Raw genomic sequence first — 14,712 nt, 5'->3', positions numbered from 1 at the left:
AAAAAGGAAAGAAAAAAAAGAAGGCAGCAGTCTATGTACAGGGAGAGGCACACACAGGGTGCTCTGCGGAGACACACCTGGGGCTCAGGGGGCGGTTCCCAGGGGTGCTGGGGAGGAGGAGAGCTGGCTCCCAAGGGTGCAGAGCGGCGAGGACGGGGTAGAGGCATGAGGGTTCAATCACACGGCCCACAGTGAAGGAGAGTGGGGGCACAAGGTCCCATTTTAATGCCCCAGATAAAGAAAGGTGAAGGCTGGACCAGCTGCAGGAGAGCATGGAGTGGAAGGTGCTCAAACCTCTAATGAAGGAGCCCTTTACCAGAGCAGCTTGACGCCACACACGGAGGACAGGGACCCTGTCTGCACACCTTCTGGGCAATCATGCTGCAGATCTCGGGCAGGAAGTCCTCGCTGAGGAGCTTGTAGAGCTGCCGCTCTCGCAGGGAGGTCCTCTCCCGGAAGCTCTCGGTGACCTGTCTCCACTCCTCTTCTGTCTGGCACAGGAGCCACCAGGAGCCTTGGCCTGGCCCCTGGGACCCTAGAAGAGAAAGGGGTGGCTCAGTAAACAGATCCCATGAGACCTGTTTCTTTCTATCTTCACTTTCAGTTGGACCCTGGGTTATGATCAAAGCCAGGTAATCAGAAAAATGGGGGGCCCATTACCTTTTAAGGTTGATGCTGTGTACTTCTGATTTTCCTGTTACTATCACTGTTTACAACTAAGAGATAAGAATGTGTAAAGGCAATACAAATATAACTATTGTAACCTTCATGATAGATTCTCATATACTAGAAATGCTTTAATGTATTTACTTTTCTACAAAAATGGTTTTGATTGAGCATTTACAGTCTTGCTTGTTGCACTGAGATACTCTAAATTGCTATTTCTCCCCAAATTTATACAATTTGGATTACAGAACCGAAGTCTAGGTAGGAACCCAGTACACTTCCTTATGTAGTAAAGCATTTTACTGGGTTGGCCAAAAAGTTCGCTCAGTTTTAAGTAAAAACAAGACACATTTTTCATTTTCACCAAGAACTTTATTGAATGTATTCACTAACCGAACAAACTTTTTGGCCAACCCAATACATTAAAATAAAGCTCTCGGAGAAGCTGCTCATTCACTCCAACGTTGGGTGCCTATTCTGCTGGGCCTGGGTAAGGGGGCCCAAGTGAAAAGACCTGGTCCTGATCTCAAGCTATCTGTCAGGGGGAGAGATGGGCACAGGGAGACGATGTGTGAAGGGTGAGGAGGCTAGTCAGAGGCTACTGTAATAGTCTTAACGCTCTGCACTCGACTCTGGAAAAGGACACAAGTCAATCATGTTCATACAATCCCTGCTGACCCCAACAAAGGCCATTACCATTTCTTGTCTGCGGCTCAGATGCTAAGGAGTTTTCTTCCTGCTTTTCACTGAAACACAGGAAAAAGAGGCACCAATTAAAACAAAGGCATGTCCAAAACTGTTGTGCTCCCCTGTAAGGTAGACACAACTGACTTACTACCAGGAGAGTGAGTGTGTGTGAGTGTGTGTGTGTGTGTGTGTGTGTGTGTGTGTGTGTGTGTGTGTGTGTGTGTGTGTGTGTGTAGGGAGGGAGGCTGGCTATGGAATAAATGAACACGGGCGGGGAGGCCGGTGTGCTGGCGCAGAGGGGAAAGACGGATACACGGGAACACAGGAAAGGAGAAGTTCAGTGTCCACAGGTAAATGTCAAGAAAAGGGCTTCCTCCCGGACTGCACTGAGGGTGGCACTGCAGGCAAGGCGTATTGAATTGGCCCTCACAGCAGGCTGGAGTGAAGAACACAGGTTCTGAGGCCAGGCCACCTCTATTCAAGGCTTGCCACCACCTACCATGTGACCTCAGAAAAGTCACTGAACTTCCCTGTAAAATGGGGCTATTAGTAATGCCCACCTCACAGGGATGCTGGAATTAAATTATAAAATACAAATGTGCTCATCAGCCTGACAGTGTTAACTCTCCCTGAATCATGAAGGACATTCTCTGGATTTTCTGGTCTGTTTTCAACCACCTAACCCAGCACCGCCCCGAACAGCCTCCCGGGAGAAGGAAAATGTCCTGTACTGTCGCTGTCCAACGAGGCAGCCACGGGCCACGAGTGCCTGCTCAGCTGAAGTATGTCAGGTGTGACTGAGGAACCACACTTTAAATTTTATTTATTATTTTTTAAAAATAATTTGTCAGGGCTTCCCTGGTGGCGCAGTGGTTGAGAATCTGCCTGCTAATGCAGGGGACGCGGGTTCGAGCCCTGGTCTGGGAGGATCCCACATGCCGCGGAGCGACTAAGCCCGTGAGCCACAACTACTGAGCCTGCGCGTCTGGAGCCTGTGCTCCGCCACAAGAGAGGCCGCGGCGGTGAGAGACCCGCGCACCGCAATGAAGAGTGGCCCCCGCTCATCGCAACTGGAGAAAGCCCTCGCACAGAAACGAAAACCCAACACAGCCAAAAATAAATATAAATAAATAAATTTAAAAAAAAATGGTTTTAGGGGCTGCCCTTTCTCTTTACTTTTTCCCCCCCTTCTACACATATCTTATTGTCTACATTTGTTTTTCATCATTCTTTAAAAAACGGAGGTATAGTTTTAGATGTACAACACAATGATTCACAATTTTTAAAGACTATACTCCATTTATAGTTATCATAAAATATTGGCTACTCCCTGTGTTGTAGAGTATATCCCTATAGTTTATTTATTTTACGTAGTAGTTTGTACCTCTAATCCCCTATCTTGCCCCTCCCCCATCCCTCTCCCCGCTGGTCACCACTAGTTTGTTCTCTGTTTCTATGAGTCTGTTTCTGTTTTATTATATTCACTAGTTTTACTTTTTAGATTTCACAAAATTTTATTTAATTTAAAAATACTTAAATACTGTATTGGATACAGAACTCTAAAGAATAAAATCGCCAGCAGAGGGTAGCACAAGCACACATATGCTTCTTAAAATGACTACAGCCCCACCACTAAGGCACTTCAATTGTTGGGACTCACAGGGAAACTGAGACAGTACAGAACAGATTTCTGAATGTATCAGGAGGTGTAGATCGCTAACAAAATCCAGAAACAGATGCCTTGTGTATAAAACATGATTATAAGAACATTTCTCACAAATGCTGGTGGGAGGAAAGCTGCAATCTGTAGTCAAAATTTCTGGAAAGTTAAGTGGAACACTGACTGTTGTAACAAAAAAATCAAATTCCGATTGATTTACTCATAATCTGATTCTTAAAAATATTTCTTAGTAGTTAATAAGCAGCACAGTGAAATCTGGTCCACTTCAGGCATTTAGGTTACTTAAGTAGTTCTAAAACGCCGAAGGATGAAGCAGCTTCTGTGTTATTAGAATTTTTAAGACTATGACCTAACTTCCATAAGTGAATAATGATAGATCTGATCCTCAAGTAAAAGGAAAAAGTATTTCTACACAGAACAGGTCAGATTCTGAAAACTCTTATATTGAGATTCACATGGTGGGAATTCCTAAAAGGCAATGACATATTAAAATAAAATTTCCTGGGACTGCCCTGATGGTCCACTGGTTAAGACTCCGCACTTCCACTGCACGGGATGCGAGTTCGATCCCTGGTTGGGGAACTAAGATCCCACATGCCGCGCAGTGCGGCCAAAAAATAGTAATAATACAATTTCCCAACCATAAGAGAATCTTTTTCTTTGCTAAAATTAAATATGAAATAAACACTATAAAAATGTTTAAAGTCTTACCTTTTCTTTATTGTAGGAAATTGTATTCTACATAGAACAAAGCATGTTTACTACTAAAATCTCCTTACCAGGGAAGAATTAACTCCTAAACTCATATACAGTATTAAGTCTCTCCACACTCCTGTGAAGAAACGCGTGGTGTAGGGACGGGACTTTCAGGGCACTTCCTGCAGGCGGGCGCGGTTCTCGGTGTCGTCCACTGTCAGAGTCCCCACTGTCCAGTGAAAGCGAGGGGCCAGGCAGGAGGCCCCCGAGGACAGTGACGCAGGGCCCATGTCCCCCCGAGGCACAGAAAGCAGGATGCAGGCGAGTCCCTCCAGCGAAAGGGTTCGGGTTAGGGACCTACACAGACTAACAAGATTTACTCACCTCACTAGAGTTTCCTCCTGCAGTTTTTTCCGTTTTGGGGGTCTTCCTCTTCTTTTTCCTGTTTTCCCAGGAACACTTGAGACATTTTTTTGTCCTTCACTTTCCCTAAGAAATAGTACGTTAAATAGAAATGTTCTGTCATAGGACTGATGCGTTACATATGATTTATAAGCTAGTGATTAGTGTTTCTGCCCATGAGGTTACTAAAAAGGAACAAAGGCAGCAATTACAGGGAAAGAGCAGGGTGACCTCCCATTTTCCATTGTTAAAACGTGGAAGGAAGGAAAACAACATCTCCCACATGAACATCTGAGTGAGGCCTCAGGCTTCGCTAACAGCAAAGGGCCCAGCAACCGGGATGTCTGGGGAAGATGCAGCATCGCTCTGGGACGCTGGGGACAAGGCCTCTTCCTCACTGAGGGCAGCAGCTCTAGTAGAAGGGATTCTCCAGAACCCACTCTGCTGGAGGGAAAGGCCCCGGGGAGCACTTGTGCTGCTGAGAACCCGGCAGGCAGAACGGCCTCTGGGGCGGGGCCGCTGAGAGCCGGGCTAGAGATTAATTCCTTTTCACTTCTATGTGAAATAACTCTTTGCCATCTCTTTGTAGACATGCTGCTACAGCTAATTCCTTCGTGAGAAAAAATAACTTGTGCTGGGGAATTCCAATGTATTTGATTTTAATGACGCTCTTGTAACAGTGGCTATGGCAGCCCTGACCTTTAGGAAGGTACCTGCTCAGAGAGAGCTCTCCGTTGGATTTTCCTTGTACTGGGTCCTCCTTGTACATTCGCGTCCCATAGAAATACCAGTAGAGGGCCCCGGCGTTGTCCTCACCCAGCGGTTCCACACGGAGACTGTCTGCATCCAGGCCCTGGGCAGGACAAGGAAAGAGGTTTGGGCTCACAATGAACAGAACTAAAGAGACAACTGAAATGAGGATTCTGAATTTATCCTCACATATCCCTCATATTAAAATGCTCAAGCATCTTCGGTAATTCTCTGTCAGGGTACCCGACACACGGGACGGGGTGAAGGTGTCTGCTCTAAGAGCAGGATACGGAAGTACTTCACACGAATCCCATTGCCACCATCGCCCCTACCTCGCCAAAAAAAGAGCAACCCAAAGGGATTTTGATGAACATGTGACATACTTGGTTTAGACATGTATTCTGTGTGTACCAACAAGAGGAAAGACAATTCCAACAGGAGAGTCTACTGCTGTGGCAGCCTCGTCCCCCATGATGCTCTGTCATCGCCGGCCAGTCCAGCCCAGGGCTCCCCACCCCCCCAGCCTGACCTGCGCTGCCACCCCCAGGGGGGTGGAGGCCGAGACCTCAGCAAAGACTGTGCTGGGCTGCACTGCGGTTTTCACCATGGTGCCCACCTGAGCCCACGAGCACCGTCGACCGTCGATGCAGTTCATCATTTCTGACCGACCTCCGGGTGAGGGCAAAGCAGAAGCCCGCCCGCGCCCTCCCTCTGAGACAGGATAAGAGGGAGGGGGCAGGCGTCCACAGCCCCACCCAGCACACATCTACAATGTGCACACGGTGTGCGGTGAGGATGCGTTAAAGTCCTTGGGAGGTTTCATAAATATTTCAGTTATTCTAAGTCAAATTTCAGACCTCAGGAAATAAAACTCAGTGACTAATGTAACTGCAATTCTGGCTGATGACAGAGCAAACAGGAACCTAGGATTGTTCCCATGTCAGGCGGGGACTCGGTACATGGAAAGAAGAACAAACCAAAGTAGAAGTTAAACCAAAATAAAATAACATGCAGTCATCTGAGTGTGTGGCTTGGATTCCCCTGGCGACAGTGGTAACGGCTGCATCTACAATGCAGCAATGTGCTGCATTCCCAAGACCAGCACAGCATCCAAACGCTGGCTTCTCTAAACCTCTGCTCCAGGGACGGGGTGCCTGTCAGCTACGCACCTTGAGGAGATCGAAGACATCGTCTGCGTCCAGCCGGTAGTCACAGAGGCGGTGGAGGATTTCCACACGGGTGCGAAGGGGCAGGTCCTGGAAGCTAGCTTCCCTCAGGGGGTTAGGCTTCCCTTCTTCCAGCTCCCAGCGGTAGCTGATGATGTCCTCCAGGTAGCTGTGGAAGGTCTGAGGCCTAACCAGGCGGCCCCAGACACAAAGACACATGAATACCACAGAGAGAGGGTGGTGTGGGGGAAGGGGGGGTGGCTGGAGGTGGGGGGTGGCTGGACAGCTGACAAATCATCAACAGCAGCAGGAACGGAAAGTGCCAGGAAGGGCCCGGGGATCCCTTGAGGAAGCACTATGTTATTACACCATCTCCTGGTTTTTCGAGGGAACTCCCTATTATCCTACTCAGTTTACAGCATCTCCTGACACCGTCAAGTCCCAAAGATCATCAGTATTTAAGAAGGTTGCGGGACCTTCCCTGGTGGCACAGTGGTTAAGAATCGCCTGCCAATGCAGTGGCCACGGCTTCGAGCCCTGGTCCCGGAAGATCCCACATGCCACAGAGCAACTAAGCCTGTGCGCCACAACTACTGAGCCTGCGCTCTAGAGCCCGTGAGCCACAACTACTGAGCCCACGCGCCTAGAGCCCGAGCTCCGCAACAAGAAAAGCCACCGCAATGAGAAGCCCGTGCACTGCAACGAAGAGTTAGCCCCTGGGAGGGTGGGAGGGAGGGAGACGCAAGAGGGAAGAGATATGGGAACGTATGTATATGTATAACTGATTCACTTTGTTATAAAGCAGAAACTAACACACCATTGTAAAGCAATTATACTCCAATAAAGATGTTAAAAAAAAAAAAAAAGAGTAGCCCCCTGCTCGCCGCAACTAGAGAAAGCCCATGCGCAGCAACAAAGACCCAACGCAGCCAAAAATAAATAAATTAATTAATTTAAAAAAAAAGATTAGGTCCACAACTTAGATGGCAAACAGCAAAGAACGCCAATGTCTGCCTGACCTAATCCATTTATATTTCAGGTTAAGATGCAAAGGTGAAAAAACCTTCTCCAGAACATAGGAGGCTACTCCAGGGAATTCCCTGGCGGTCCAGTGGTTAGGACTCCATGCTTTCACTGCCAAGGGCCCAGGATCAATCCTTGGTCGGGGAACTAAGATCCCACAAGCCGCGCTGTGTGGCCAGATAGATTAATTAATTAATTAATTAATTAATTTAAAAAGAGGCTACTCTGACGTGTAACTATACTTTCATGTGCTGTTACACGTAAACTTGTGGGTGTGTTACGAAACACTATATTCTAAATTTGAGGGTTTTTTTCTATAGAAAACATTTATGACAACTTAAATTTTTGATTAGTACCTAAATGTGCCTCGTATATAACAAGTGCTGTTTAATTGTTAGTTATTCCATATCTCAACTATTAAGGAATCTGGATATAATTTCACCTAATGCTTGATTTAAAAATATTTTTCTCACTAAACAAAGAGCTCTAAAGGAATTATGTGTCAATATAATTTTTACAAGAGGCATGTATCATGTTAACTTATAATCTATGTAGTTATATTTGTAGAAAAAGTCAGAAGAAATACTCACAGAGAAAAAACAAAGGGCCTTAGGCAAATAAGAAATTAAACATCTTGCTTTTTCAAAGAGAGAAGAAACTTTATTTCCTTCCTGTTGATACCTTAAATGCAGACAGTGTGAATGTGGTTACCTTATCAAAATGCAGCATTACACCTGGAAACACAGGGCTCTCAGCACCATGACCTGAGCCCTGCTTGCAGGCACCTGAGAGAGCCTTGCCTCCTGCCCACAAAGCCGGTGCTGCCCCTTCAGGTGGAGGCACTGAGCAAAGAGCAGCTCAAGCTGGCAGTGAAAGGCAGAGAGTGTGGCAAAGGAGAATTTGAAAATAAAACGGGGTGCTTTTTCATTTCAAAGAGTATGAAGAAGACAACCTGCCTTCGGTAATAAACCCCTTTATCTGCCACATGCTTTCTAGGATTTCTACTGCACACCAAGTACCCTAAACAACAAGGTGTGCTCTTCCTGCAGTAAAATGAAACGTGGACTCCGTGACATGAGATCATTCCACGAGGACGCGGCAGGAGGCGAGGAAGCACAAACAGCCGCGATCTGCCTGAAAGCCCCTACTTGTCCCAAGAGCTGCATGTCTGAGATTCCTTTCCAACAGCCCTATTATCCTACTCAGTTCCAATTACATCATTTCTGCTAAAAGTTTCTTAAGTCATCTCCATACCACCTTACCAAGAGATACTAACGGACTTACAATTCAAGATCACTCCTTTGCCTTGTATATAGATAAGCCTCATAAAAATCTGTATCTCTTTCTTATAAAGGTCAGATATTCGAGGGAAAAATTTTTTGAAGGCAGCGTGGTCAAGGGTATTTGAAACAAAATGGCTCAGTAAGCCAACAATTAGGGTTAATACTTTGTACTTAGCGGTTCTTCATCTTCTCGAGGACACAAAACTCTTTCAGAATCTGGTAAGACCGTGCACTCCCGCCCTCAGAAAAATAAGCGCCGTGATTCTGTGTGCTGCTCAGAGGAAGAGTGCGTGGCAACAGCTGCTACAAACTGATCCTACGTTTTAAATCTCTCAGCTCAGCTCAGGGCACTTCTTCCTGAGAGCTGCCACTAATCCTTTCAACAGGACGTGGGAACAAAAAGATCGAACCAACCAGAGGTTCTGAGCACAAGCAGGTCAGTGCTCCTTCTTGTCTGAAAAAAGTTCCAAATGCTAATTATCCCTTTATTTCTTAAAATAGTTTGCACAAGACAAAGAAAAAAAGACAGAACTATCTTTCCACAGTCGCAGAGTGAGCATCTCTTAGGACCCCAGCAGAGAACTGCTTATTTTCCTTCAGACAGAACAAGCTTCCACTGTGAGACCCACATTCCCAGGGACAGCGTGGCCCGAGAGGAGCGGGCTGACACGACCTCGGCCGGAGCTGGAGCTGGCAGGACCCTGCACCACGCAGGAAACAACCTGCCTGAGAAGATCACAAGGAGAAGGAAGGCTCTTGTGTCAGTTCTGAGACATGAAAGTGTATCTGCAGTCCACATGCAGGGAGCAATGAAGACCTGGCACCGCGGGTGCCATGTGGAGACTAAATAGACAAATTTTATCTTCCCATTTGCTATAGCTACTGGTGCAGCTAATGAAATATCCACGTGCACAGTTAAGCCACGTTTAACACAACTACTTGGGGACTTCCCTGGCGGTCCAGTGGTTAAGACTCCGCACTTCCAGTGCAGGGGGTGAGGGTTCAATCCCTGGTCGGGGCACTAAGATCCTGCATGCCACACAGTGCGGGCAAAAAGCTTAAAAAAAAAAAAAAAAAACCAAACACACGAGTACTAGATTGAGATAAAGATTTTGGTTCCAAGTGAAGCAACAAATAAAAGGCTCCATAAGAAAATTTGATGAAGTGCTTATTCTTAAAGATCATAAAAAGATTCAGCCCAAAACAACTAAAATAATGTCTCTTCTATAGGACCATATAGTGCCTGCCATATCCTGAAATATATCCTGAAATCAACGTGATAGCCAGGATAAGTAAAAAATCATGACAATGTCAAATTAAAGGAAAATATGACTAAGATACAAAACATATCTTTTAACTGGAAAATATGTATATAATATAGATTTTATTTGTGTATATGAATGTTTATGTTAGGTAACAAAGAAAAGTATTAAAAGTCATCTGGGGGACTTCCCTGGTGGCGCAGTGGTTAAGAATCTGCCTGCCAATTCAGGGGACACAGGTTCAATCCCTAGTCCGGGAAGAAGATCCCACATTCCACAGAGCAACTAAGCCCGTGCGCCACAACTACTGAGCCTGCATGCTCTAGGGCCTGCATGCCACAACTGCTGAGCCCGTGTGCTGCAACTACTGAAGCCCACGTGCCTAGAGCCTGTGCTCCGCAACAAGAGAAGCCACTGCAATGAGAAGCCCGCTCACCGCAAACTAGAGAAAGGCTGCGTGCAGCAACGAAGGCCCAACACAGCCAAAAATAAATAAATAAATAAATTTATTTAAAAAAAAAAAAAGTCATCTGGAAATCAACATGTATTAATCTTTAAATAACCCAAAAGAAAGCACTGAAGGACAAAGAGAGGAAAAAAGAAGGAAACACATGAAAAGACACTCATTAGTCATTTGGGAAATGCAAATCGAACCCCAACAGGGTACCAGGTCACACCCACCAGGATGGTTAAAATTAAAAAGACAGATAAGAACAAGTGCTGACCACTTGTTAACAAGTTCGTAGAGAAATGGGAACCATCCTATACTGCTAGCTGGAATGTAAAATGGTGCAGCAACTTTGCAAAAGTTTGGCAAGCTGCTCAAAACTTAAACACAGAATTACCGTATGACCCAACCATTCCACTCTTAGATATATACCCAAGAGAAATGAAAACATACACCCAAACAAAAACAAGTAGACAAACATTCATACACAGCAGCATAATTCATAACAGCCAAAAAGCTGAAACAGCACCAATGTCCATGAACTAACAGATAAATAAAACATATATCTATACAACAGAGTATTTTGGGACCATAAAATGAATGAGTACGTGATTCACGCTACAACATGGATGAATTCTGAAAACATGCTAAGTGAAAGTAGCTGGATACCTATATGTATGCATTCCACCTATAAGAGGTACGTAGAATAGTAAAAACATAGACAGGAAGCGCATTAGTTAGTGGGACTGATGACTGTAGGAAGCAAGGAGCGACAGCTGATGGGTGTGAGGGGTCTTTGGGGGTGATAAAATGTTCTGGAATTCAACACTGGTGATGACTACACAACCTTGTGAATATACTAAACACCAATGAATTGGACACTTAAAAACCCCCAGAGAACAATGGAAAACCAACCATACCAGTAACTGCACTAAATGTACAAGGACTGAACAGCCCAGTCGAGCACCGCCTAGAAGGAAATTTACAGCTTTAAAATGCCTGTATTGAAAAGAAAAAAGGCTCATAACAAGTATTATAACTTAAGAAGAAAGAAAAAGAAGAGTAGGCTAAAGCCAAAGCAAACAGAAGAAAATAATAAAAATAAGAAATCAAAAACAGAAAAAAATTTTTTTAAAGAAAACAGGCAAACAGTAGGTAAAGTTAAAGCTGGTTCCTTAGTAAACATCTGAAAAGTTGATAAACCTGTAGAAAGAATAGAGGGAGAGAGAGAGAACAAATTCCAACATCAGGAATGAAAGTGGAAAAACCACTGTAGATCCTACAGATAGTAAGAGAATAAGAGAATATTATGAACAGCACTATGGAAATAAATTTAAAAACTTAAAATAGACAAACTCCTTGAAAAATGCCTAAATTACTTACCAAAAATGACTTAAGAAATAGAACACTCAGGAGAAAAGGGAACCCTCTTGCACTGTTGGTGGGAATGTAAATTGGTGCAGCCACTATGGAGAACACTTTGGAGGTTCCTCAAAAAACTAAGAACAGAGCTACCATATGATCCAGCAATCCCACTCCTGGGTATATATCCAGACAAAACTGTAATTTGAAAATATAAATGCACCCCTATGTTTATAGCAGCACTACTGACAACAGCCAAAACATAGAAGCAACCTTCACCCGTTGACAGATGGATGAATGGATAAAAAAGATGTGGTATATATATACAATGGAGTATTACTCAACCATAAAAAGAGGGTGAAATAATGCCATCTGCAGCAACATGGATGGACCAAGAGATTATCATATTAAGCAAAGTCAGAAAGAGAGACAAATACCGTATGATATCACTTATATGTGGAATCTAAAATATGACACAAATGAACCTATCTACAAAGCAGAAACAGAATCACAGATACAGAGGTCAGAATAGTGGGTGCTATGGGCAGGGGGAGAGGGATGGACTGGGAATTTGGGGTTGATAGATGGAAACTATTACATTTAGAATGGATAAACAACAAGTTCCTACTGTATAGCGCAGGGAACTATATTCAATATCCTGTAGGAATATGAAAAAGAATATATATATATGTAAAACTGAATCACTTTGCTGTACAGCAGAAATTAACACAACATTATACTTCAATAAAATTTTTTTAAAAAGAAAGAGAACACCCAAATAGCCTTAATCTGTTAAAGAAATCAAATCAATAATACTCAATCAAAAACTTGCACACAAAGAGAACTACAAACCCAAAGGCTTTCAGTGGTGAACTGTTTGAAAGAAGTTACACAAACTCGGACTTCCCTGGTGGCGCAGTGGTTAAGAATCCACCTGCCAATGCAGGGGACATGGGTTCAATCCCTGGTCGGGGAAGATCCCACATGCCGCGGAGCAACTAAGCCCGTGCGCCACAACAACTGAGCCTGTGCTCTAGAGCCCACGCACCACAACTACTGAAGCCCGCGCTCCTAGAGCCCGTGCTCCACAACAAGAGAAGCCACCGCAACGAGAAGCCCGCGCACTACAACGAAGAGTAGCCCCCGCTCGCCGCAGCTAGAGAGAAAGCCCGCGCACAGCAACGAAGACCCAACGTAGCCAGAAATAAATATAAATAAAATAAATAAATTTTAAAAAAAAGAAAAGAAATTACACAAACTCTTTCAGAAACCAGAGAAGGGAACACTTCTCAACCCTTGTGCCAAAACCTGACAAAGATTCATAAGAAAATAAAATTACAGACCAATATTCTTCATAAACATACATGGAGAAATCCTCAACAAAACAGCAGCAAACTGAATTCAGCAACAGACAAAAGGGACAGCACTTCATCACACTTGATGGTTAAAGGCTGAATACTTTCCCCCAAGATCAGGAACAACACAGGAGTGGTGGCCGGCACAGTAATAAGACAAGAGAAGGAAGCTCTTGGGACAGAGAGCCGGGATAGAGGCTGGAACGGAAACAGACTACAGAAACTCCTCAGTCAGCGACAAGACCAATAAACTAAGAAGTGAATTCGGGAAGACTATAGTAACACGGTCAATACAAAAAACTCAATTGTATTTTACATATAATGGCAACAAATAGCTGGAAAATATAAAATACTTAGGCACAAATGGAAAGATGTACAGTATCTTTACAATGAAACTATACAATATTCCTGAAATTAAAGAAGATAAACAGGGACTTCCCTGGTGGTCCAGTGGTTAAGACTCCAGACTCCCAGTGCAGGGGCCAGGGTTTAATCCCTGGTCAGGGAACTAGATCCCGCACGCCAAAACTAAGACCCAGTGCAGCCAAATCAATAAATAAAAAAAATTTTTTTAAATAAAAGATAAACAAGTGGAGAGAGATCTATCATGGGCAAGGACTGGGAAACTCAACATTGCTCAAAATGTCCATTTTCTGTAGCAGGCCTTTTTTGTGGGGTGGGGGAGTTGACAAGCTGATTTTTAGATTTGTATGCAAAGAACCCAGAATAGTCAAAACATTTAAAAAGCAAAACTAAAATATAAAAAGGTGGAGAAGTCACCAATTTCAAGACAATCTGGTACTTGTATAAATATAAGACATATAGATCAATGAAATAAGGCAGAGTCCAGAGACAGACTGAACATATATGAAATTCATAAGGAAAAAATGGACATTGATTGACCTTCTACTTCATACCATACAGGAATACTAACTCAAAATGCATCATAATGCCAACTGCAAAAAGCGCTAAAACTGTAAAACTAAGAGAAAACCTCAAAGAAAATCTCTTGACATTAAGGTACGTCCCGATTTCTTAGGAAAAAACATACTAAAAAAAACTGATAAATTAGACTTCAACAAAATTAAAATTTGCCATTCTTTAAAATACAGTGTCAAACAAATGGAAAGGCAAGCTACACATCAGGAGAAAACAGTGACAGCCCATTATATATCTAGTCAACAGGGAAATGCACATTAAAACCACAATGAATCAGTAAAATGAAAAACTGGGTAAAATTAAAATTAACAGATGTCGGCAAAAATATGGAGCAACTGGACTGTTCAGGTGTTGCTGGTAGGAGGATAAAGGTCACCGCTGCTTAGAAAACAAGTCAACGTCAATTGTGCTCTCACGCACGACCCAGCAATTCCCGAGAGAAATGAAAAGACATCCACGAAAACATCCACGCAAGTGTTCTCAGCTGCTCTATTCTCAACAGCCCCAAACTGGAGGCAACATACAAGTCTACCAACTAGTAGACAAAAAAACTGTGATATATTTTTGCACTGGAATCCAATACAGACCCCCTCCCCTAAAAGGAACAAAGAACTGATACAAACAGCAGCATCAGTGAGCATCACACAGACCCTGTGCTTCCTCAAAGAAGCTGGACACACAGAGCCCACACTGCACGATCCCAGCCACACACACATGAAATTCTAGAATAAGGCAAAACAATCTGCATCAATAAAAATCAGGTCACTGCGTGGGATGCAGTGGGGTTTTGGGGGTGTGGGGAGGTTAGATTTAGTGCAAAGGGCACTTTCTGAGGACATGGAAATGTATTATCTTGAGCAGCATGGTGACTGAGTTTGTGGAATTAGAAATAGGAACCTATTTAATTTTCTAAAAACAGGGGCCAACTATGGCCCGTGGGCCAAAGCTCGCCTGAATGTCTATCTTTAGCCTGTAAGCTAAGAATGTGAAAA

At 43.9% G+C, this 14,712-nt stretch overlaps 1 protein-coding gene across 5 annotated transcripts in view; it reads right to left on the bottom strand.

Annotated features, from left to right (window-relative positions):
• The window catches only part of CECR2 (CECR2 histone acetyl-lysine reader), a 154,469-nt gene that overhangs the window by 43,343 nt on the left and 96,414 nt on the right, over positions 1 to 14,712 (bottom strand). For 3 of the 5 annotated variants that reach the window (XM_082420839.1, XM_082420840.1, XM_082420843.1), the window contains 5 exons: positions 6,052 to 6,235; positions 4,846 to 4,985; positions 4,115 to 4,219; positions 1,363 to 1,412; positions 317 to 535 (listed from right to left, as the gene is read on the bottom strand). In XM_082420839.1, coding sequence (XP_082276965.1) covers positions 317 to 535; positions 1,363 to 1,412; positions 4,115 to 4,219; positions 4,846 to 4,985; positions 6,052 to 6,235 — 698 coding nt within the window. The remainder of the gene's footprint in view (positions 1 to 316; positions 536 to 1,362; positions 1,413 to 4,114; positions 4,220 to 4,845; positions 4,986 to 6,051; positions 6,236 to 14,712) is intronic. The other 2 variants (XM_082420841.1, XM_082420842.1) reach the window with 1 other exon arrangement.

This window comes from Balaenoptera physalus (genome assembly GCF_965194825.1).
Source record: "Balaenoptera physalus genome assembly, chromosome: 13".
NCBI classification, from domain to species: Eukaryota; Metazoa; Chordata; class Mammalia; order Artiodactyla; family Balaenopteridae; genus Balaenoptera; species Balaenoptera physalus.
This window is presented reverse-complemented; position numbering and strand designations above follow the sequence as displayed.